The sequence below is a fragment of the Cyprinus carpio genome, chromosome B2 (genome assembly GCF_018340385.1).
Source record: "Cyprinus carpio isolate SPL01 chromosome B2, ASM1834038v1, whole genome shotgun sequence".
Taxonomy (NCBI): domain Eukaryota; kingdom Metazoa; phylum Chordata; class Actinopteri; order Cypriniformes; family Cyprinidae; genus Cyprinus; species Cyprinus carpio.
Genome location: NC_056598.1, coordinates 26704188 through 26731155, shown reverse-complemented (window position 1 = coordinate 26731155; position 26968 = coordinate 26704188). Strand labels below are relative to the sequence as shown.

Genomic DNA, 26968 nt, shown 5'->3' with positions numbered 1-26968 from the left:
GTTCATGTCTGAACCAGAAATTATTACTTTCTATGGCAATGCCAAAATAGGTACCTATGTGCAAAGAAAATTATAGTCATTGAAGTGTATGAACAATCATAAAGATTTGTAACTTGCCTCACATCATGTGAAGAGACAAGGATCTGCATTGACAGTCACTAAAAACTTGAGCATGATGGAAAAAGATTAAGCCAAAAAACATTACTGTATATTAGGCCAATAATTCAATTCAAATCAATGAAACAAAAAAGTATGATGTTTTATATAATATATAATCCATGTTCAATATTTTACATAATGATATAATTAAAAATAAAAATATTACATTATCACGATATTATGATTATAAATAATTATATAATAATATAAATATTATATAATATTATAATTATATACAGATTTTTAAATGTCCCCCAGAGCTTCCAATTTCAATATAAAAGTTTGTCAATACAGCATTAATAAAGCAATCCCATGGATCTTTAATGAACATATTGTGATGTTTTATACAATGTTGATAAACAATACTGAATGCATAAAATCCTACCGGCGGAAATCAATAAAACACAACTGCATAAAAAGAATGTTTCTGTCCTAATAGTTCCAAGAAATGCTCTAATTATCATAGCACATAAAAACTTCAAAGCTCCTGGTGGCTGTCTGACTCATCTCAGCTGTTAGGATGTGTTTGATTATGAATTTAATCCTGTGTAAATAGAAAAAAGGATTAAATTCTGAGGGGGAGAGAAACAGAGAATGAGAGGAAGATACCAGAGAAGACTTAAGCTGTCTTGAGGATACACATTTTTTAATTCTGACATAATCGTATTGTTCATGCTCTCTTGCTCCCAGACGATCACTCCTAGCAAGTTAATTAATGGTACATTCACATGTGGCACACGTCTGTTAATGCCAAGCTCTCCTCATTCTTAAAATCATGATGCTCTTAGCTCATGATGTCATTTGGGCTCAGCCAATAAGACAAAAGCAGACACAATGAATGATAGATACACTGAACTGCTGTGACTGGTCAGATCAATACAGACAACTTTTAAGAACTGAACCCCGAAAATAGTCCACTCAGTCAGCTAGTTCTGAGACTTACTAAACATAGACATTTGATTTTAGATTTTACAATTAAAAACCAAAAAAATGGATAAAAAAAACACATTCTGATTTACACATCAGTCACGCAACCCACAAAGGAGACCAAATTCAGAGTTGTGCAAAAATTCAGAACTGAAAAACAGAGTGTGAATTTGAATTGAATTGGCCACACCCAACAGGAAGTTAGATTGGAATGACAGGAAGAGGAATTTACTGAAATTCATTACAGGTGAGGCATTCTGGGAAATGAAGCGTTAATCCACCTTGAACCAGAAGATTTTATAAAAATAGATGGATGGATAGAATGATAGAACAATAGAATGTTAGACAGAATGTTAGAATGATAGATAGATAGATAGATAGATAGATAGAGAGATAGATAGATAGATAGACAGACAGATAGGATAGATAGATAGATAGACAGACAGACAGAGAGACAGAGAGACAGACAGACAGATAGATAGATAGATAGATAGATAGATAGATAGATAGATAGACTGACAGACAGACAGACAGACAGATAGATAGATAGATAGATAGATAGACAGACAGACAGACAGATAGACAGACAGACAGATAGATAGATAGAGAGATAGATAGATAGATAGATAGATAGATAGATAGATATGATGGATGATGGATAGATAGATAGATAGATAGATAGATAGATAGATAGATAGATAGATAGATAGATAGATAGATAGATGGATGATGGATGGATGGATGGATGGATGGATGGATGGATGGATGGATGGATGGATGGATGGATGGATGGATAGATAGATAGATAGATAGATAGATAGATAGATAGATGAGAAAGTAAAAGAGAAAACAGAGAGGCAGATAGATAGATAGATAGATAGATAGACAGATAGATAGATAGATAGATAGATAGATAGATAGATAGATAGATAGTCAGAGAGACAGATAGACAGATAGACAGATAGACAGAGAGGCAGATAGTTAGATAGATAGATAGATAGATAGATAGATGATAGATAGATAGATAGATAGATAGATAGATAGATAGATAGATAGATAGATAGATAGATAGATAGATATCAAGATAGATAGCTAGATAGATAGATGTGCTCAAATTATTCAACACTGTACTAAATTCAAAATGCTTTCACAACATCTGGAGCCAAGGACTCATTACCCCTTTTCATAAGAGTGGAAACAAACTGGACCCTAGTAATTTCAGAAGCATTTGTGTGAGCAGTAATAAGTTATTTAGCAGTATTTAAAACCATAGAATGGTAAACTTCCTTAACGAGCACAAGGTCCTGAGCCCTACAAAGAAAAATAACCAAAAACGCATGTAGTGCAATTAGGCCGATTCCCACTGATTATCAATATGCATAAAAGATCCCTCAAATTCTGGATGCATCTTAAATAAAGTCCCACAGAATTGCTACATTTAAAAGCAATACAAACCCAAGAACTGAACCCTGAAAAGAACTCAGCTAGTTCTGAGACTTACTAACCTGACTAACTCTTCTAACACTAACCAGTCTCAGACCAGCACTGCTTCTCATCCAAACATCAAAATCAATCAAATGATCAAACAATCTAAAAACACATATCTGGAACATTGGGATCAAGAAACTAAAACACAAAGAAAATTACAATTCTATCGAACTCTAAAATCAGATTATGAATGTGAAGATTATCTCCAGAGTGTCAGAGACACAAAGCAGAGACGGATCTTGAACAAGTACAGACTCAGTGAGCACAGTCTAGCCATTGAGACCGGCATACACAGAAAGAGCTGGTTACCCAGAGAGCAAAGCGTGTGTGCTCACTGTCAGACAGGAGAGACTGAGACAGAGATGCACTTCTTCCTTCATTGTCATAAATACATATCCATAAGAAACCTTAATAAAGAACTTTACAGCCATTAGTTAAACAGAACAAAAAAATAATAATATTAAGAGAGGGACAGACAGCAGCACTTGCTGTGAGATATGTGTGGATGTGCCACAGCCTGAGAGATGAATGTGAATGTGTGTAGTGTGTCTGACCTCAGTGTGTTACCCTACTGTCCACCACAGTGATCCTAAGTATGCATGTGTGTTTCTATGTAAGTTAAAGACTGGGGTATCAAATGTTCATACATTATTTGTTACAATTTAATACTTCTAAGATGTTATAATACTCCATTATATTACAGTGATGTTCATTTAATTATTATTACTGTTATTATATTTTTTTTAATCTTTTTGTACATGTATACTTAGCTTTGGCAATATTGTATCATTTTTCATGCCAATAAAGCAATTTTGAAACTAATAGATAGATAGATAGATAGATAGATAGATAGATAGATAGATAGATAGATAGATAGATAGATAGAAAAAAGGCAAATGTCTCTTAATATCTTGCATATAGACAGAGAGCTGTAAGAAAACACTGTCTGTATGAATTTTATAGCAAACCTTTCCTTCTTTTCCGTTTTCACCCAAATGCTATTGGCACAAGGCTGCCATCCGCTTCCAAAAAAGTGCCAAATGCTTCCACACACACAGCCATGCTGTGTTTACAGAAGAGTAGCTTTGCTTTACAACAGTCACCCAGCATGAGCAACGGCCTGCCTATACGTGTTTAGATTTTCACTCATGTGTTGTGAACTGCAGATCACCTTTTTCAATTAAAGGAAATAAACAAGCTCATTATTATTATTATTCATTATATACCACGGCAGTTGCCATTTGTAGCATAACAACCACAAGATACAACATCACCCCACTAAAAACAAGAGCGGGAGAGAGCGAGAGGGAGAAAGTGAATTCTCTCATGCACTGGACATAATTATACCCTCACTGAGCCAATCACATGACAGCGCCTGAAAATAGCAGAGGGCCACGCCCAGACCGAGCAACAAACGCTTTCTATTGGGATGTCATTATCTGCTTATAGGATTCACGCGCTAAAAGACGAGAGAGAGGGAGAGAAAAGGGAGGGTTAGGAGGAGAAAAGGGGAAAAACAAACTCCAGAGACCTGAGTCATTGCCACTGTAGGAAAGAGGGAAGTAGTTGAAGGAAGGAAGTAGCTATACATAAAATAAAAAAGTCCAAAAAACCTATAAACAGCATTACCAAAAAAATGTAAAAACCTTTAAACATCTTATAGACGACTTATCGGGTGCCAAAAATTGTAAACACCTTTTTGCTGATTATAGTGGAAGGGATCTAGTTTGGTCTCATTCCTTGCACTCTGTGCAGAGGGGGTAAGAGACGGAGAGAAGTGAAAACAACAGGAAAACAACAGCCCACAAAATAGCTGAGTTAAAGACAGTCATTTGCGCAACCCACACGCTGAGACACCCAAGCCTTCATCAGACTGTGTCCAAATACACTGTGGGTTTAATAATGCACTGACATCACCTGTGTGAGCAGATGATGCAATGTGTGAAAATTTCTCATGTTATCATCCACGCCTGAGGGCAATGAGGTCTGTGCACATTTACAAAAGTCCAGTGTAAGGTTACGTCTAGATTTAACACTTCAATCCAACATAAAAAGATCTCAGGACAATAAGGTTTGACAACCTGATGTCACAGTAGAACCTGATAAAATTTCCACTAAGAAAAGATTCTATGAAAAATATCTAATATCTAAATTTACTTAAAAAAAACCCAGAAACCAATATGCTGATCTGAAGAAACCCAATGCAATGCAACAAACTAATGTCTACAAACCATAACTCGATGACATTACAAAACAAACAGCTCAAGATCAGCCTTTTAGGGTGATCTTAAAATGTACTTTTAAAGTATAAACAGAATAAAATAGATATTTATTGTGTTTTCTGTCAAAAGAAATGGTATTTTTATTCTGACAGAGTTGTTTTTGGCAAATGAATGTGTAAATGTGGGTGATAAATTACAGTTCTTCTTTAAATAATATGCTTACCTCAAACCAGGTTTTTATTTAGAATTGCTTATATATAATATGAGCATGCACAGCAGCCCTAAAATGTATTTGGACACACATGTATACACTTAAAAATAATAATAATTATTATTATTATTAGATTTTAAGATTTAAGATTTGTATTTGAACTGCAAATGAAATATCTATCCATTTGGATTACACAGATTTAACAAACTGTTAAACTTAAAAGGAATAGTTCACCTTAAAAATGAAAATATTTTCATCATTTCATTCCAAACCTGTTTCTTTCTTATGTTGAACACAAAAGAAGATATTTTGTTGGTCTCCATTGACTTCCATAGGGAAAGAAATACTATGGAAGTCAATGGGGATCATCAACTGTTTGATTACCAGCATTCTTCAAAATATCTTCTTTTATGTTCAGCATAAGAAAGAAACTTACACAGGTTTGGAACGACATGAGGGTGAGTAAATGATGATAAAATTTAAATTTTTGGGTCAACTATTCCTGATGCATAAAAAAATTTAACAGGTTGGAAATTTTAAATGAAACAGGTAATGAACTCAATGTTTTTTTTTTTTATAATTAGGTTTCTATTTATCATCAATAAATGCAATTTGTTTCCATCTCAAACTTTATCTCCCATATCAAAGAATACCTTTTTCCTTCTAGATACAGTACTTATTATTTGAGTAGTGCAAACAGCTCTCAATATTTTGGCCAACTGTGCAAAAAAAAAAATAAAAAACCTATTTATTTCTATGATCATTACACAAATAAAACAGCATTTCTGGTGCGAATCAGATCCATGAGTCTCAACTGAATGCTGAGTTTGGATTTAGCTGTGAGTTCTGTCAGATATTATTGCTTACTTGCAGAATCAAGTGGAGTGATGCACCAGGACGGCCCGTCAGTCACATGGACTGCCCCACTATTGACAAAGCTGACAAATGAACAAGCCTCACAGAAATAAAAATCAGGTGTTTCTGCAAGGAGAACCATTTCACATGGATCGAAGGCCACAGATTCAGCAAAAGAGGGATCTGAGAGAGAGAGAGAGCGAGAATGAGGTGTATGGGAAGCGATGCAATCTGGTGCGTGACTGCTCTCTCTTTGATTTCGCCTGATGGATGATTGATTATTTGTGGAAAGTGTTGTGGAAATTCACAGATGGTCTTCGAGTTCAAGCTAACTGGGACGGTCGCCTGGATCCCAAATCTAATTTGTTTCCTATTCCCAGGGTCATGAAACTGACCGCTGCTTACACAAAATAATGTGAATTTGAACTAACACTGACTCTCTGTCTTTTATTATATCTAAAAGTCTTCATTTATAGCTTTAAGTAGTTTGAATCAACAACTGACTTACTTTTTCAGTAATGTGACTACATTTCAGCTAAGCAAACTGTCAAATCTTTACTTAATTTGATAAAAAACTAAAAATCTCAAAAGATGTATTTTGAGAAAGCAAGCATTCACATCTATTGAGAATTAAAAAAATAAGTTAGCAGTAAATATTTCATAGGTTCTTAGAGTTTTTTCACACTAATTCATGTAAAATATAATGACATATCAATGTTATTTTAGTATCAGTGAGGTTTTGTTAATATTTTGAATTAGTTTTTTATATATATTCCATTTTAATTAGCAATTTTGTTGCACATTTTAGTAATTTTTATTAGTTTTTTTTTAATGTCTGTATGGTTTTTATTCATTTTATTACAGTTTAAGATTTAGATATTTAAGTACATAAAGTTAACTAGATAAAAAAGAGAAACCTGACAACCAGCTGAAATAAAATAAATAAAGTTTATTATATAAATAAGTTATTAGATATTTATATATAATTTATTTTATTTCAAGTAACAAAAAATGCATTTTTCTTGATTCTGAATGTAAGCCTAAATGGCTTTTTTAATGCATCATGGATTAGAGGGTTAAGCTCCAGTGCAAAGATTGGGCCATTGCATGGACATCTGAGACCTAAAATATCTGTCATGCTATTACAAATCTAGGAAAATATATATTTAACTTGCTTAAATTCAGCCAATTTCCATTATTCAGGATGCACAAGTTTTTTTTTTTTTTTTTATGTGTACTCAGCTGTATAGACTGCTTTGTTTTAAGAGTTATTTCAGATTTTGGATTTACCAACCCCTGAATGTCACTTAAAATAAACCAGCTGTGTTTGGTCAGACAACCTTCCTGTCTAAGCTGTTGGTCCTCTGCCCAAATAAACTGCTATTTTGACAAGACATTCAGAGAAAAATCAAGTTTGCGTTTGTAATGTTTTAACAAAAGCAATCATTTTTCTGCATTCATTTTGATCAAATATTTGGGCCCTTCCATTGTATGGACATCTGAGACCTTGCTTCCACGCTAGTGCAAATTCGGTGACATTTCAAATGAAAAGCACATTAAAAATCACATTAAAGCACTTAGGAGCATTTGTAATAAGATGTAAAAAGACGCGTGCTGGCACATTCCTTCATTAGTGGCCCATGTTGTTTGCTGCTGACCCCTGCATAGAAATGCTGATGCACTCAAAGGCCTATATTTAGACTTTATTAGCAATATTAAATTCCACCTCAGATGCTTTCACCATAACGTCTGGAAATAGTTCACAGCCACAGTTAGCGTCATAGTCATATGCATAAAACAGATAAATAACCTTACACTGATTTCTCCAAAAGAAGGCCATAATTAACGAAGCAATCATTTAAAATGGGACAGAAATCATTATGAATTTTGAATAATAAATGAGTCGTAATGAATAAATCAATGCATTGAATATGTGTGCCCAGACTTTTTCTACTTTTGTTGATGATTTCTAACAAAAATGCACTTTTAGAGGTACTTCATACTGACATCCTAACAATATAAAAACTAAGAAATAATTGGTGTGATAAATAATGCATTGCAAATGAGATCACTGCACTAAGCCAACTTACCTTTCCCCATGACGCCAATGTGAAACAATAACAGAGCTGTGAACAATGATAGCTTGAGGGGATTGTTAAGCCATGAATGATATTTCTTCAAGTTACAGACTGAGCATTTGGACAGGTTTATCTTTTTTCCCATCACTATGACTGTGTTAATCTCGCCTGAGGTGCTAACACTGTTTTCAAACTGACAAATTGTTCATAATTGTTCATAATCGCCCGCTATCTCGGGGTTAATCTTCTTTTTGAGCATTTTATGAAGGAAAACGAGCTGATCTTCCATCCAGAAAAGTAAGTCTCCAGTATCATGGTCAGTTACGCAGCAAGCCAAGCACCACGACCAACTCCAAAAATACACATAGCTGACCAATGTGCATTTGAATATCTAGACATGACCGCATGAAAATCCCCTTCTGCTGACACATTTATCAGACCGTACAGACGCCCATGCAGCCACACCCCATCACTCTCTTGCCTTGTCTTGTCTCTGTTTCATTTGTGTCTTAACTCTTGAGCAACCCACAGTTTTTGCACCTGGGTGTGAGGTTTCCAACAGCATCACTCCAAAATGCAGCTTGAAATGTTAGTTAGGTTCAGTGCATGTTAGTACAGCAAGTAGGCCTACATTGATTTTCTCAACTGATATGATTTCCTTAAAAGATGTATTTAATTTTTATCTTTAATTTATATTATTTCATTTTATGTCATTTTCAAATGCTGTAGTTGCACTTGTACTCGTGTCAGGGTGTGCAAGCAAGCGTTATCAAAACTCTCAGTTTCACCTTTTTGCGCCAACACATACCAAAGATGAAATATATATTTAATTATATCAAATAGCCGCCTAGCATTTAAGGTATCCAACCATTTGGCAATAACATTGCATACTTGTCAGCATATGATTAAACTGCCAGACTGCCACCTGCTGTTTGCGATCGCCATTGACCATACAGTACCATTTCTGTCCTGCAATGCATTTTAATCAGTATTAACATACATTCAAATGTCTAATTTTTCATTAACATTCAGCAATCCCAATTTTAGCTATTATAAGTAAACTGCATATCAGTATGGAGGTCCAAACCTGCAAAAATGTTAAATAAATAAATGCAGTAATAAAAAACAAATGAAAGAATACAAAATAATCATAATTTCTGCAGGTTCCTCCATGTATCAAAAGATGATCTTCTAAACCCTAAAAGCAATGGCTCAACCAAATGTTTGTGTGCAGAAGACAACAAAAATATATTTTGAAGAAGGTTGATAACCAAACAGATGTGGTTACCACTGGAATTCATTATGTGGACTATTTATATCTTAAAGTATCTTCTATGTTTAAAGAAGAAAGAAAGTCATAAAGGTCTGGAATGACATGGCAGTGATAAATAATTACAGAGTTTTACATTTTACGCGAACTATCCCTTTAACGTTTCATTTCAGAAACCTGCATTAGACTAGTTTTAATATATTTAGCTTAGCTAATTTACTTCTGCCTATGCCTTGCATCAGTGACTATTCAAATGTTTTGTTTTTGCATGATGCATGTATATATAGATTAGCAATAACAGCACAGAGATGCAGCTGATTAACTATACTAAAGAGATGCATTACTAAGAAACAAATCTCAAATGTTTCAAAATATTTTCATAAGCAGAGCTCTCTCTTACAAGGATCATTAAATAAGCAAAACAAAAGCTAAAGGATGCAATTATTCAATAAAATCAAGCCTTCAGATTTAGCACACATACTACCACTGAGGCAAACGTCACCTTTGTTTCCTAAACCATCAGAGCAGTGTGAGATCAGATCCTTTCAATGCACCAGATGCAGCCATAATGCACCAGAAAGCCCACCACACACCAGCTATTAGTGGACAGGAGCCAATGTTTAGGAAACCGTGCTTGCCAGCAGGCAAATTTGGCCACTCTTTTCAAGAGACACCTTGGGATTTTTACTGACCACAGCAACCTCGCTTTTATGTCTCATCTAAAGGATGTTGTCTTCTTACAATAAAGTGTTTCCAATTCTATACTGGAGCACAGAAACACATGCAGATCATAGGAGGAACACCCCCTGCTGGACTCACTAACACTTCATCCAGAAACAACAACAGGAGCTTTAAAGGGAAACCAGCCAAAAACAGCAGGATGAACAGTACAATCTATGTAAATCAACAAGGTTTAAGAAATAGTGTATAATTTTTCCCACACAGACTGAACTGCATAAGCACCCAAAACATACTTATGGATTCTATCCAGCATTGTTTCAATTCACTACTCACAATCCAGCTTCCTACGTCTGTGTCCATGTCCAGTCGGATACAGATGGTGTGGGCAGGACCTGCAGGGAGAAGATTGTTTATTTTACTTTGTGCTACATTTCAGTGGTTTGTTCTTTATTATCCATTTTATATAAAACATTTCTCATGAATATTCCAACTGTGTACTATGTTCCTATTGCCTATTGTGTTTTACATGTTGATAAGGTTGTAAAACATGACTGAATGTGCCAAATCAAACTATAGTCACTGTGGTATTAAGTGCGTTGCCTCCCAGACAAACAACAATTAAAATGTATGAATTTTATTGCATTATATAACAAAATATCAAACTTAAGGCATCTTTACACAGCCAAGTTAAGGCGGCTCAGTGTCTGCTCAAAATTCATTGTAAAGCTGCAATGCTGCATCAAAGCCAGACTAAATTATGTCTGTTTAAACCCACCGCTTCCCTTAGTATTAAAGTATGCAGTTGTAATTGGTGTGTAAATGCATTTATGCCACATCTGAGCAGCATTAAACAGCCTGTGTAAAGACACCAAAATGCCACTTCAGAAGTGGTTCTGTGCCACCTTTGCAGTGTAAATTTGGCATAACTGTGTCATAATTTTTTATTTAGTTGTAAAATGTTTTGCTTAAAATGTGTTTGTGCTACATTTGATTAAAATAACGGCAAGTAGGCTTGATATTCTGCTAATATAATGCAAATATATTCATATATTTTAAGTGCTGCTTACTTAAGTGTCCCAAAACTTTTGGGGCCACTGTATGACTTCTGTAAATCTGTAAATTTTTTTATTATTATTATCTCTGTTTCAAAGCAAGGAATCTCATATTAATGTCGAAATTAACCAGTCAATTAATCGGTAAATTGCTTGTAAATGTTTCTCATTTGTAAGAGGCTACAGATAAGCGTCTTCTAAATGACTAAATATCAAGGTTAAATACAAACAATCCTAGTTAGGAAAAAAAAATTAAGAAAGACTACCATACAATACTAATGGTTTCAGATGCCATTATCAAACTTCATGACACTGTTTTAAACTACGATACCGATGTATCCATGAAGCTTGTTCTTTCCTCAGCGCCAGACTGCTGTTTACCACATGTCAGCCCCAGCTGGCCCCAGTTCTCGCGATATTGGGTGCATTACTGTTAGCACACTCATCACTCTCGCGAGATGTCATCCAGCCGTCCGCCATCGCTGTAGAGACAGAGGGAGAGAGTAAGCTACAGGGACTCAAACCTGGGGGGGAAAGAGGGCGAGATTTGTCCGTGTTTCCCCTCAACACACCCACCCTAGCATCTGTTGATGGCATCACTCCCTAACCCAAACATGTCCAACCTCAAACCCGGCACCAAGAAGGACACCAAGATGCGGATCCGCGCCTTTCCCGTGAGTATCAGCCGAGATGAGCGCGCCTCAGGCGGTCGCGGCTAGAACTCAAGAGCCGGGGATCGAGCATAGCAGCAGGCCACAGCGGGTTTAGATGTTTAGAGGCCGAGTTTGAGAGATTTACAGAGACTACGGACTAGAAAATGCGTGTAATCATGATAACATTAGCGTCAGGGTTTTAAAGGTGTTGATATGTCTAAGTTATTAGAAAGATGAGTGATTTTAAGTATTGAAACAGCCAGTGTAGAAAGTGTTCAAAACTCAATGATTCAGAGACAGAGTATTTATGTTTTGACCATAAAGCTGTAAATATATACAGCATTGTAGATCCTACAGAGACCGCGGAGTCTTTCCTTTAGATCTGCTTGTTTTCTTTCAGTGTTTTGGTCTGGTTTTGGGTCTTGTGTTATGAGACTGGCCCGTTGGTGATTTGATGCCAATCATATTGTTGATGTTGTGTGTTTTTGTTCTGACTGATTGTTGTCTGTGTGTGTGTGTGGTGTTAATAATTAATTTTCTTATCATGGTTGTTGTTGTGTATATTGCCAGACTGATTACACTGGTTGTGTTGTCTGGTTAATTTAGTTTCTTGTCATTGGTTGGTGTTTGGTGTATTTTGTTGACACTCAGGTTGATGTTGTGTAGATGGGTTTCAGTCTTTTAGATGCCAGGACCCCCAAATAGGATCATCTTTGTGTGTCATTTTCATGTATAAAGACACAATTTATGTTGTGGAAAATGCATATTGCTTGTAAAATGTTTGGAAAGTATTTAGTTTCTATTACATGGTGTTTTTCTTAGTATTTACTGATAGATGTGTTTTTTTATTTACCATTTTTTTATGATTTATTTATGTGCATGTAATTTTCTAAGTTTTTGTTTATTTTAATTGTTTTATTATTTATTTTAATAATTTATTTTTACATTTCTCTAAACCTGTATTATTTATGTAATTTTTTGTGATTAATGTAAATTGATTTATTTATTTATTTTAATAACATTTTATTTTTATCATTTTGTTATTTATCTTTTATTTATTTTTACATTTTTCTCTAAACCTTTTAGTAATTATTTATGTAAATATAATTGCTTATTCAAATATATAATATATATATATATTTTTTATTATTTATTTTAGTCATTTTATTGATTTATTTTTTACATTTTGTTTTCTAAAGCTTTTTACAAACCCACAGCACTCTCTTGTAGCCCCCGTTGTTCCCCGGAGCCCATTTTGATAACCTCCGGTATAGTCGGGTGTCATAGGTGCTGGTTAGTGTTGTGTAGATTATCACACTGATGATTGATGTCCTCAGCAGCTGTGTTTTTGTCTTTCACTGTCACTGCAGCACACTTTGCATCAGTATGACGTGCATCTCTCTGCAACATTCTGCAATTTTCTGTTCTTTTATTAGCTCCACTCAGAACAAATTATGTGCATTGCAGGACAGTCGGTGTGTTGGTGATGCTCTGATGGAACGAACTAGGTCAGAATAACTTGATAATATGCAGAGAAGTGAAAATGCAGTTTCCATGCAGTTATTTTCTGTTAGTGCATTAGAAATATTCTTCTCTTGAGATCTGGAAACCACCTGACACCTGTCAGCATGTCCGCGTTACTCAGTAAACAATGTTTTGGTTTAGATAAGTGGTAATAAGATAAGATATCACTCTTGTTCAGAAACTGCATTTACTTTGGATTGAATATGTCTCACCTTGTCAGAGGAATTCATTTGAAATCTCACAGTTGCCTTAACTTCTTCGTCATAGTATTACCCTCTCAATAAGTGACCTGTGTTCTCATCTGATACACCCCAAATGCTCTCAGCTCTCATCTGCATTCAAACTTTTTGTCAAGTAGTTCATTGTTAAAGATCAGACCGTCATAGACATATTTTTGTCAGAATTAAAAACATTGAAAAATCTTCTCAACCTTGAAGTTTTGAGCTTTAATGAAGTTTAACTTCTATTTTTTAACTGAAGTTACAGACTGAATAAAAGAACAGAAGTGGTTTTAGTGTTCCTGTAGATTAAACAGTAGAGCCTGGCACAGCGAATGCATGAGCTGATAAAATGTACACTGTGTAAATGCGTCTGGCAAATTGATAAATGTTAAATGTGCTAATATCAGGCTTAGCGGTTAAGGGTAAATAAAGGTATGTCTTGCTGTTCAAAGACTGTCTCTCTGGACTTTCTTCATCAGTGCCTTTGCATGGACATGACCTGAGCCTACAGAAACCCAGTTTGGAAACCTACTTATTTTCTTGACACACATGCACACGTTTTGCTTCAGGGATTCCTGTTCATGGAAAAACTGGTTCCTCTTTGTGTTAGCTTAACTTTTTTAAAAGTGCAACTCCAAACCAAGTGTGATTCAGGTAGCCTTTCAGCATAATGTTGGTAAAAGTGGACGTTCACACTCACACCCACACCGATTTTACCCATCAAAATGGCTTTAATCCACATACTAGACTGCACAGGTATCGACTCTCAAGACCTGTCTGTCTTAAGGCTTAGCAGCCAGAGAGAGACAGACAGGTCTACAATGCGTGTTACTTTATCACAGGAGCTGTGTTACTAACACCGTGACAAGCATTATAATTAACATGAGCTGTGCTGAAGTGTCGTTTTGACACGAATAATTAAAAATGTATTTCAGTCATATGATTGATTAGCCATCAGACCTGTTCTTTGTGAGATTAGCTGTGCTGAGTCACTTGAAGCTTATCAAGAGCTCTGGAGTTGGGCTGACGGTTTGGTCGTAAAGGAAAATTGATTTTGTTAGCCCAGTATCTGCCAAGGGTTGAGCATATGAGCGAGTGACCTGCACATTAAATGCACATTAGAACGTTGTAAGTTGTTTTACTTTTATCGAGGCCGGAGCCCAGCATAGTTTCCTGTGCTGAATAAAGTCAATAAGGCCTTTTCTTTTGCAATTGCAAGGTTGTGATGTGTGCGTCAAAAAACTTGAGGTGACATACAATTAGGGATATGCCGGTATCAAATCTTCCTGTTGCGATTAATTGATAATGTTTTGTCACGGTATACGGTATTATCATGGTATTGAAATTAAGTTTCAAAAAAGTGGTCATAATACAGTATAACAGGTTAAATAACTTTTCTTATAACAAAAATATCTGAACATTTAAATACAATAAAGCAATACAAAAAAATATATTTAAAGTCAAGTTTTACACCGATTAAAGTGCAAAAGAACTTTAAAGACCCATAGGTATCACTTTACAATAAGACCTCATTAGTTAACCTTAGTTAATGCATTAACATTCACAATGAGCAAGAGCTACATTTGCTACAGAAGTTACTAATCTTTGATAAAAAAAAATTCAAGTCTTAGCTCGTGTTACATCATTAAATAACACAGTTGCAACTTTCGATTTTAACAATGTGTTATTAAATATTGGAATACCTAAGATTAATGAATTTAAAGAAAAATTTCACCCAAACAGCTTGTTAAAGGGATAGTTCACCCAAAAATGAAAATTATGTCAATAATGACTCACCCTCATGTCGTTCCAAAACCCGTGAGACCTCCGTTCATCTTCGGAACACAGTTTAAGATATTTTAGATTTAGTCCGAGAGCTTTCAGTCCCTCCATTGAGAATGTATGTACGGTATACTGTCCACGTCCAGAAAGGTAATAAAAACATCTTCAAAGTAGTCCATGTGACATCAGAGGGTCCTTTAGAATTTTCTGAAGCATCGAAAATACATGTTGGTCCAAAAATAGCAAAAACTACGACTTTATTCAGCGTTGTCTTCTCTCCCGGGACTGTTATGAGCGTTCACAGCACTGCAGTCTAGTGCAGTGCTTCCCAAACCTGTCCTGGGGACCCCCTGCCCTGCACATTTTGTATGTCTCCCTAATCAGACACACCCAATTTAGTTCTTGCAGTCTCTACTAACAAGCTGATGAGTGGAATCAGGTGTGTTAGATAAGGGTGACATACAAAAGGTGCAGGGCAGGGGGTCCTCCAGGACAGGTTTGGGAAGCACTGGTTTAGTGACATCCGGTTCGCGAACGAATCACTCGATGTAACCGGATCTTCTTGAACCAGTTCACCAAATCGAAACTGAATCGTTTGAAACGGTTCGCGTCAACAATAAGCATTAATCCACAAATGACTTAAGCTGTTAACTTTTTTTTAACATGGCTGACACTCCCTCTGTGTTCAAATAAACCAATATCCCGGAGTAATTCATTTACTCAAACAGTACACGGACTGAACTGCTGTAAAGAGAGAACTGAAGATGAACACGAGCCGAGCCAGATAACGAACGAAACATTGACTCGTTCTCGAGTCAAGAACCGTTTCTGTCGGACGCGTCCGACTCGAGAACCGAGGAGCTGATGATACTGCGCATGCGTGATTCAGCGTGAAGCTCACTGACACACAGCGCGTATGAACTGAACTGGTTCTTTTGATGATTGATTCTGAAACTGATTCTGTGCTAATGTTATGAGCGCGGGTAAACCGAAGGCTTGAATCAAGGGCAATCATCGCCAATGAAGTCATTACGTCGAGCGCAAAAGAACTGGTGAATCGTTTTCTTAAACCGGTTTATTGAATCGAACTGTCCGAAAGAACCGGTTCACGGAAAAAGAACCGAACTTCCCATCACTACCGGTGATCCGAAAACGATGCAACCGGTTCTTGACTCGAGAACGAGTCAATGTTTCGTTCGTTATCTGGCTCGGTCAGTAGTTCAATCAGTGTACTGTTTGAGTAAATGAATTACTCCGGGATATTGGTTTATTTGAACTCAGAGGGAGTGTCAGCCATGTTAAAAAAGTTAACAGCTTAAGTCATTTGTGGATTAATGCTTATTGTAGACGCGAACCGTTTCAAATGATTCAGTTCGATTTGGTGAACTGGTTCAAGAAGATCCGGTTACATCGAGTGATTCGTTCGCGAACCGGATATCACTAAACTGCAGTGCTGTGTGAACGCGCTCATAACAGACACGGGGAGAGAAGACAACGCTGAATAAAGTCGTTAGTTTTTGCTATTTTTGGACCAACATGTATTTTCGATGCTTCAGAAAATTCTAAAGGACCCTCTGATGTCACATGGACTACTTTGAAGATGTTTTTATTACCTTTCTGGACGTGGACAGTATACCGTACATACATTCTCAATGGAGGGACTGAAAGCTCTCGGACTAAATCTAAAATATCTTAAACTGTGTTCCGAAGATGAACGGAGGTCTCACGGGTTTGGAACGACATGAGGGTGAGTCATTAATGACATAATTTTCATTTTTGGGTGAACTATCCCTTTAACTAATGAAGCCCTAATGTAAAGTGTGAACAAACAATAAAGAATCAAAACACTTTCAAACAATATCTAGGGCATGTTGTAGTCCAGATTAAAGTGGAAAATGTAAATATAAATATTATTTTATATTATTTAAATGTATAGAAAGTAGCAGCTGCTTTTATTTATGGGGTTTCCAGGGTAAGGGCTGCATTTCATTTTCTGCATTTTAGCACCATCAGCTGCCAGAGAGTGAATGTGCTTTCATTCAGCGAGTCTCTCACGTGTTCCTCCATGTACTTCTCGTGCGTGCTTGTTTACATCAGAGCTCACGGGTCTTTAAAGCAGCATACAGCGGTGTTGTGCATTTTGACCAGTTGATGGGAAAAGTATTCTTAAAATGCATTCCAAATTCTGAATAATTTGTAATATATAATTATTCTCGGTATTTAGAAGTGCCCACGATAAAAATTACGTGAAAAACAATAAACTCCAAAAATCCCATGTCAGAAAAAAAACACAAATCGACATACAATACAGTTCAAAAGGTCGAGGTCAGTTAGATTTTATTCATGAAATTGCCCAAAAGTGACAGTAAAGAAATATATGGTGTCACATGAAGGTTGATGTGACATTGAATACTGGAGTAATGATGCTGAAAATTCATCCCTCACAGAAATAACATTTACATTTCAAGATATATTCACATATCATTTTTTTTTTTATAATATTATTTCACATTCTAACTATTGTTGCTGTATTTTTTTGATCAAATAAATGCAGACTGAGCATAATCAGAAACATTTAAAAATCTTACTAAAACTCAAACATTTGAATGATAGTGTACAATGTATATTATTTCATTTTATGACTAAAACTTACTTGCCAATACTATAAAAGTTTTGGCCATTACATGTAGTTGATAAATGTTACAGCAATGTCATATCAGTGTTTTGCCAACTTTATAAATCTATGCTGTGTTTTGGTTAATGTTTACACACATTTTGCAAGTTAAAACCAGACATCAAAAAATTTTAAAATTGTTTAAATGATAAAGTAACATTATAATATTTAAGTGTAATACTATGAAAGATTTACAGTAAGTTTTTAGTACTTTTGCAAGCTTCTAATCAGAAAGAGTACGTATGCAGCTTTAATTGAAAAATATAAGCCGTTTAAATTAAATCTTAGTCCAGTTAGAAAGATACTGCTAATTTAAACAAAAAACTATATGGGTCAATGCTGATAAGGCGCATCTCTCCTAAAACATTTTGTATCTAATCGTCATAAGCGTTTCTATGTTTTGTTTGTTTTTGTAGATGACCATGGATGAGAAGTATGTGAATAACATCTGGGATCTTCTGAAGAATGCCATCCAGGAGATCCAGCGGAAGAACAACAGTGGGCTGAGCTTCGAGGAGCTCTACAGGAACGCCTACACCATGGTGCTGCACAAACATGGAGAGAAGCTCTACACGGGGCTCAGAGAGGTGGTCACCGAACACCTCATCAACAAAGTATGAACTCCTGTCTCACTCTTTCCTGTAAAGTTTAGAGAAAACATACGAGATCTGCATTCAACTTTTGAGTGTTAAAGTGTGTCACAGACTTTAGCAGGGAGTTAAATGTGGTTTAATAAGCAGTGAGCCACAAGAGACTTGTGTTTTCACCTCGGCTTACTGCTTAAAAAGACCTGCTTAATGAATTTGACGGTGTGTGATGTGAATTGAAATTGAACAGATTGATTTGAGAAGATCTGAAGTACACTGTCTCACATCTTCACTACATATATATTTATATATAGCTTAATGAAGACCCTGGGGTTTTATCTCTGGTGCTGGCTGTTAATGATGTCAGTTCTGGAGATGAAGCAGATGGCGGAAACCTGCCCGTCCCAGTGGTGATGTCATTGTACACTCAGGTGGATGAAACCCATGTGCTTCAGCTGCTCTTGTAACAGCTTTCACTTGTCTTCAGGTACGGGAAGACGTGCTTCACTCGTTAAATAACAATTTCCTGCAGACGCTAAACCAAGCGTGGAATGATCATCAGACTGCCATGGTCATGATTAGAGACATTTTGATGTACATGGTAAGTTGACATTCTTTGGTGGGATGTAACTATTATAAAAATTGATGTTTTCTTTGGTTTTTAGAGGGTTCAGGTAGGAACTCATAGATAACACAACCAACCAAAAAGCATTAATGATCCTTAACATACATTTACTGACCTGACCAAAGAATGTTACAGTGATGACACATTTTTTTAGGCCAGAGCAGAAGTTAGCATCACTCTTATTCCCTTGACAAAAACCCAACAGGATTTTTCCCTTGGCTTTTAGATTAGGCTATGAAGTACACCACAGTCACATGACTTCAATGTCACCATCACTAAAAAATCACAAGGGAGTTTTACTGATGTATTTATGTCTTAGAATAAAATGAGAAAATATACCAACGTGACCTTATTTCAGACATTTAACCAAAAAAAAAAAAAAACATTTAGAAAATCGAATAATTATGATAGAACCTTGTTTCTGTTTTTAGTTAGTTTGTTTTTTGCCTGCAGAAAAGGTGTCATATCATGAAAATGTATTTGTAAATGAGACTTGGGAAAGGAATTGGCACTAAACAAAGCCTGGATTTGAATCTGCATGAACATTTTTTCTTTCTTTGTCTATCTAGGACCGTGTGTATGTTCAACAGAATAACGTGGAGAACGTCTACAATCTCGGCTTGATCATCTTCAGAGATCAGGTTGTGCGATATGGCTGCATCAGAGATCATCTCAGACAAACTCTACTGGACATGATCGCTCGAGAACGCAGGGGAGAGGTGGTCGACAGGTGTGTGTGTGTGTGTTCTGTCATTCCATCTCTCATCAAAGTGTTTTAGTTAAAGAATGGAAGCTTGTAGCTGGAAGTGTATTGATGCGTACACAGTTGTAGAGGAATGGATTTTTATCTGGTTTGTGCTATCATGTTTCATGGCAGAGGAGCCATCAGGAATGCCTGTCAGATGCTGATGGTTTTGGGCTTAGAAGGTCGGTCCGTATATGAGGAGGATTTTGAAATGCCATTTTTAGACATGTCTGCTGAATTCTTCCAGGTGGGTGCTGTTTTGCAAACTATGTTTGCTTATCATTTTGCATATAACAAAAGATTTTTTTTCCAGTAAAAAAAAGGCTGAAAAGAACAAATTGTGTGAAAAAAAAAAAAAAACCCTCATTGTTGAATTGATTAATTTGCATTTGATTAATAAGTTTGACTGGCTGTGTTGACCACTGTGTTATTTATAATGTCTCTGTTTTTGTGTTTGTTCATGTGTGTGTGTCTGTGCAGATGGAAAGTCAGAAGTTCCTAGCAGAGAACAGTGCAAGCGTCTACATCAAGAAAGTGGAGGCTCGGATAAACGAGGAGATTGAACGAGTGATGCACTGCCTGGATAAAACAACGGAGGAGCCCATTGTGAAGGTGGTGGAGAGAGAGCTCATCTCCAAACACATGAAAACCATCGTAGAGATGGAGAACTCGGGACTGGTCCACATGCTCAAGAATGGAAAGACAGAAGGTGAGCAGCTGTTTGTGTTTCGATCTGTTGTCTAGCTCTAAGTGTCAGGAATTAGGCTTTCTGTTTTCCTCTCTTGCTTTGTATTTCTTTCAGTTTCTCTCATCTTTTCTCACATTTCTCTGTCAGATCTGGCGTGCATGTATAAGTTGTTCGGTCGGGTTCCTAACGGACTGAAGACGATGTGTGAGTGCATGAGCTGGTACCTCAGAGAGCAGGGTAAAGCACTGGTGTCAGAGGAAGGAGAGGGCAAGAACCCAGTCGACTACATCCAGGTACAATCACCAAAACGAAGGAACAGCACAGACAATTAATTCAAAACAACAGGACTGGCTGAGTCAGATCCTGAATAGACCATGGAACAAATCTGCTAAGGTTTAGGAGTTCAGACTTGTAAAAATGTATAAATACAGCAACCTCAACAAGCTGTAGGTTTGTAATAAGTAGTAAGGATGCTCTTTTTCTTATGAATCATTTAGGGTTTGCTGGACTTGAAGTCCCGCTTCGACCGGTTCCTGCAGGAGTCCTTCAACAACGACAGGCTCTTCAAACAGACTATCGCTGGAGACTTCGAGTATTTCCTCAACCTCAACTCCAGATCACCCGAGTACCTCTCGCTCTTCATCGACGACAAACTCAAGAAAGGAGTGAAGGGGGTAAGAAATTAGTCTTAGACCATCTTTAACTTGTAAGATGAAAACTCTGCCTACAAATTTGGTCAGTTCTGTCTTCAGTATTGCCACAAAAAACACTGTTGTGCTCCATGGACATTTCTGTCCAGCGAATGTGAAAAGATTGTTATGCATATGAGTTGTTGTATAATTTAGATATGGATTAATTGATGAATGAACACCATCATAAACAAACAACACTTAACTAAAACTGTTAAAAATCATTTTTATTCATTGAAATAAAATATAAATATTTGATTAAAATCATAGACTTAAAGAACTTCAATAAATAACATTAGTTAACATGAACTGACAATTAAAAAAAAAACAACTTCTACATATCTACTAATGCATTATTTAAAAAAAAAATCTTTTTAATTTTACTTAAATGTGGTGTATGTAAGATTTTGACTCTGCTAAAGCATAAAAATGCCATAATATGTTTGCAGATATTTAAGAAACATGCTAAGTTAACATACTTGTTTATCTGAAAAACAATGCTACAGTCAGTTATTCTCCTTTGAAAATGTGCGTTCAGGGCCGGAATGTCAATCTTTGTTTTGGTTTGTGAAACCCACCCACTGCCAGTTTACCCAATTGTATTTCGGCACTCCGGGTTTCCAGTTTTGGCGGAAAACACAGCGTATTTCATTTCATTCATCATCAAGTGCGTCCATTCCTGTTGGTGTCTTCAATCTGGCAACCTGTGTGTGCTTCCAGTCTGAGGAGGAGGGGCCGGGTGAAAAAAAACCCCTCTCCAATATATTGAATTTGGACTGCAATACCTAGTTCAACCACTCGGTGTCAATCCTACATACAGCACCTTTAATGGACCTGAGCTAACATGAATTAACAATAAACAGTTTAACTAATGTTAACAAAGATGAATAAATACTATAACAAATGTTGATCATTGTTAGTTAATGTTAGCTAATGTGTTAACTAATGGGACCTTATTGTAAAGTGTTACCATAAATGCTATAATAGTATAGAAATAATACTGAAAGGTATTTATTACTGATCTCTTAATTGTGTTTGCGTTTAGCTGACAGAACAGGAGGTGGAGTCCATCCTGGATAAGGCCATGGTGCTGTTCAGGTTCATGCAGGAGAAGGATGTGTTTGAGCGTTACTACAAACAGCACCTGGCCAGAAGACTCTTAACCAATAAGAGCGTTTCAGATGACTCAGAGAAAAATATGATCTCCAAATTAAAGGTGATCATAATATTCTTCATTACTCTCATTCACTGTATTCCTATGTGTGTCTAATGTGATGCTCGCTCTCTCTCTTTCTCAGACGGAGTGCGGTTGTCAGTTCACCTCTAAACTAGAAGGGATGTTCAGGGACATGAGCATCTCTAATACCACTATGGATGAGTTCCGCCACCACCTGCAGACATCACAGGTGCAGACACACACACGCACACACACTAGCTAACTATAACTACTGCACCCTAAGGGATTATGTACACCAAGGCCATGTTTACAGAAAAAGAAGATTGAAACGATGCATCCATTTGAGTTCTTTCACACCAAATGCAAAACTGTGTGGTTTGTCTTGATGTTGCAGGTGTCTCTCTGTGGTGTTGATCTCACGGTGAGAGTTCTGACCACAGGATACTGGCCCACACAGTCAGCCACGCCAAAATGCAACATACCACCCTCCCCACGCCACGCCTTTGAGGTCTTCAGAAGGTGCGAGTCAATGAAAATGAGTTTAATGACCAGACTTTGTTCTCTTTACAGTGAAACGGTATTTAGGAGAAGCCGATAATCTCAGCTTGAAATGTCTGTATGTCAGATGTGTCTCCACTTGTAGCTGGGTTTCATGCGACTTCTACTCTGTGCAGGTTTTATTTGGCTAAGCACAGCGGCAGGCAACTTACACTCCAGCACCACATGGGTTCTGCAGACCTCAACGCCACCTTCTACGGAGCCATCAAGAAGGTACAGATACGCATAGAAAATAAATAAAATGTACTTATTTATTATATAATAAAAATATAATATATATATATATATATATATATATATATATATATATATATATATAGCACAAGTTTCATGAAATGCAATATCGGTAAAATATAAATATACATTTTTACCGATATATAGCATTTCATGAAACTTTCGCTTTTAATACCAAATTACAAAATATTATAACTAATGTAACTACGGTATACATATGTATTATATGTATACAGTATATATACTTAAATATTTAAAATATAATCGTGTGTAAAGATAATGATTAAATATAGATATAAACTGTAAAGATAATGATTAAATTGTAAATTTAAATTTAAATGTAAATATATTTATAGATATTTAAAATACTGTTGAAAGTATTTTTGCAATTGCATTTCATGTCAGTTATACACACACATACCTATATATATATATATATATATATATATATATATATATATATATATATATATCTATATATATATATATATATATATATATATATATTATATACTTATTTAAAACATACAGTATTTCATGTACTTAAATATTTGAAATATATAATGAATAAATTAAACAGCAGGATGCAAGAATTAACAATATGCTGTGCTGAGTAGCTCCACCCACAGTGGAATATCATTGGTCTAAATCCTCCTCCTCATAACCGCATATTAAACATCAAACATGTTCTGATTTCTTGTGATTTTGTTGCTTTACACAGCATTTTTTCTTTCAGTGAGGACTAAACAATTTGTCATTGAACTCTTTCTCACATGTTGGTTGTTTGTAATAAAAGGTTACAATTATTTGTTGAATAAATGGTTAATTGACTCTCTCTTTCTCTCTCTTTAGGAGGATGGCTCTGATGTTGGTGTTGGCGGGGCTTTGCTCACAGGCTCAAACACACGGAAGCACATTCTGCAGGTGTCCACCTTCCAGATGACCATCCTCATGCTCTTCAACAACAGAGATAAGTTTACCTTTGAGGTAAAGCCTCCTATGCACCTGTTCCTGATCTAAATGCCCTGCTTACCCAATCGTTTTCACCTTCACCGATGTCAACCCTTCTTCAACTCTTTAGGAGATCCAGCAGGAGACCGACATCCCCGAGCGTGAGCTGGTCCGGGCCCTGCAGTCTCTAGCCTGCGGGAAGCCCACCCAGAGAGTTCTCACGAAAGAGCCCAAGAGTAAAGAGATCGAGAGCGGCCATTCGTTTACAGTCAATGACCAGTTTACCTCCAAACTGCACAGAGTCAAAATACAAACAGGTATTGTGCTGCCACAAGAGGGCGCCGTTGATTCAGAATGAAGGGAAGAAATAAAGTGATCGGTCTGAAAGAAATCTGAGTTTTTTAGCTTTAGGGTTAAATGTATGGTAGTTTACTCCTAAAAGCAGTGAAATAATGGATATTTTTAACCCATGCATTAAAATAGATCAAATAGATAAATGACTCATCTCAGGGATTTGTCTGATTAAATACTCTCTAGAATGAGATTCTTCCCCTTAATATAATCTGACCCTTCCTTTTTTATAATAGCAAGTAGCAAATCATATGTGATCCTGGTCTGATTTATACCAGTGAGATTTATTCATCATTTTAAAGCTAAATAAATAAGCTTTGTTATTTGGCTGAAATACAACTGTTTGAAAATCTGGAATCTGAGGGTGCCAAAAAAACAAAACAAAAAATCAAAATATTGAGAAAATTTTTAAGTTGTCCAGATGAGGTTCATAGCAATGCATATTACTTATCAAAAATCAAGTTTTGATATATTAACGGTAGGAAATTTACAAAATATCTTCATGGAACATGATCTTTGCTTAATATCCTAATGATTTTTGGCATAAAAGGAAAAATCAATCATTTGGACCCATACAATTTATTGTTGGCTATTGCTACAAATATATGTGCCACTTATGACTGGTTTTGTGGTCCAGGGTCACATATAGCATTTATTATTATTTTAAATTAGCTTTAATTTTTCATAATTTCATTTTAATTTTAGTTAACATTTTTGTAATTTTATTTTTTAAATATTTTAAAATATTTTAAAAGCTAAACAGAAATATTTAGCTTTTAATTTTTTTTTTTTTTTTTTTTTTTAAATATTTCTATTTATCTTTAATATTTTTTTTTTTATTTAGGTTTTAGTTTGAGTAATTTTAGAACTTCAACTTATTTTATTTTGGTTAGTTGCCAAGGTAGTTTTAATAATTTTAGTTTTAGTTAATAAGAACTACACTTTTGTCCCTGTTAATCCTATTTCATGCCCCAAATTCCTTTTTCAGTAGGAAATACAACAAAACTGTACTTGTCAAAACAATTCCTTAAAAAAAGAAATCTGATTTTACAAAATGTTATAGGTGAATGAGATATTGTCCATGTATTTTACATCTGAAGTGATCTACAAACTCTTTGAATCCGTCTCCTGCAGTTGCTGCTAAGCAAGGCGAGTCAGACCCAGAGCGCAAGGAGACGCGGCAGAAAGTAGACGATGACAGGAAACATGAAATCGAGGCTGCCATTGTACGCATCATGAAGTCCAGGAAGAAGATGCAGCACAATGTACTGGTAGCAGAGGTGAGCGTGTGTTCTTTGCGTGATGTTTATTAATTTCAAAGATTTTATCTGCAGATTTCTAATAATCATTTTCTTGTGTCCCGTCAGGTGACCCAGCAGTTGAGGGCACGGTTCCTGCCGAGCCCCGTGGTCATTAAAAAGCGCATAGAAGGACTTATAGAAAGAGAATATTTGGCCCGGACGCCGGAGGATCGTAAAGTCTACACGTACGTCGCGTAGTGGATCACATGACCGCACAAGGAGACGAGCGAGCAACACAAAGACAAGAAAAATAAAACAATTCTGGACTGCTTTTCGCATGGACTGGGAAGTTCCTTTTAAACGAAAGATGAACTCTGGGTAACGGACTAAAGCAAACTGAGTAATCATAAACCATACAATCTGGAAAATAATCAGGAAGCAAACTAAGAAATCCATAATTGTGTTGTAGATTATTTTTAATTAGATCACTCCCACTCTTATGAGTATCTCAGCTATGAATGGATCCAGCTTCAGTCTCTTCACCGTTTTACCCTCGTAGAGATCAAAATGAAAAGAATCCCTTGGGAAAATGTGAATGCACTGCACATGTTGTTGTTGTTGTTTTTTTTTTGTTTTTTTTTTCAATACTGTATAAAAGGCAGAATTATTAAAAACCCTAACAAAACAGACAAAATGTGGCGAGGAAAATTCAATAAAAAACGTTGATATTGAGCCGTTTGCCACTTTCTTGCAGAAGATGATGCGAGGCGGAACGCATCGATGTCATTTTATTCCAGGTTTATTAAACAAATGTCAACGTTCCACACTGTCCCAGGTGAGCGTGTCTCCCGAGGCACGTGAAATAAAAAGCAGCCAAATGACTGGCAGAATTAGGTGCTACATCACTATCTCCAATTTCCTGTGATTAAAGCTTGAAAATGCTATTACTGCCAAGCTTGAAGTATGTGTGGCCCTGGTCCAAACAGAATCAAATTGTTTGCAGAAATGGGCAGAGCAGATGAGTGCTGCACAATCCGCTTTGAAGAAAGAGTAACAACATCACCGAGACTCCCTGATGAAATAAAGGTTAGCTAAAAAAACGAAAGCAGCGGGGAGCAAAATCCACAGCCTTGATTTCCTTCTGTATCAACCGTGTGTTTACAGTGATACAGCAGTATGTTGGCAAACTCATCAGATGAGATTAGATCTTTCTGAGATTATCAAGATTATTGTTAGCATTATTATAAAATTTGTTATACTGTTCAAAATGAAAATTTCAGTCTTTGTGGTTGTTAGACATTGTGTTTGTTCATAGTTAATGTGAT

The 26968-nt window shown here is 36.1% G+C and overlaps 1 protein-coding gene across 1 annotated transcript; it reads left to right on the top strand.

Annotated features, from left to right (window-relative positions):
* Window positions 1–11372: 11372 nt before the first annotated feature.
* LOC109055661 (cullin-3-B-like) lies at window positions 11373–26375 on the top strand. The gene is made up of 16 exons (XM_042718928.1): window positions 11373–11617; window positions 18214–18411; window positions 18872–18985; window positions 19579–19739; window positions 19887–20001; window positions 20235–20463; window positions 20590–20735; window positions 20940–21116; window positions 22177–22347; window positions 22430–22537; window positions 22703–22827; window positions 22983–23079; window positions 23953–24087; window positions 24182–24368; window positions 25537–25682; window positions 25770–26375. The coding sequence occupies exons 1-16, from the start codon at window positions 11534–11536 to the stop codon at window positions 25899–25901; spliced, it is 2325 nt and encodes a 774-aa protein (XP_042574862.1). The 5' UTR covers window positions 11373–11533; the 3' UTR covers window positions 25902–26375.
* The last annotated feature ends 593 nt before the right edge of the window (window positions 26376–26968 follow it).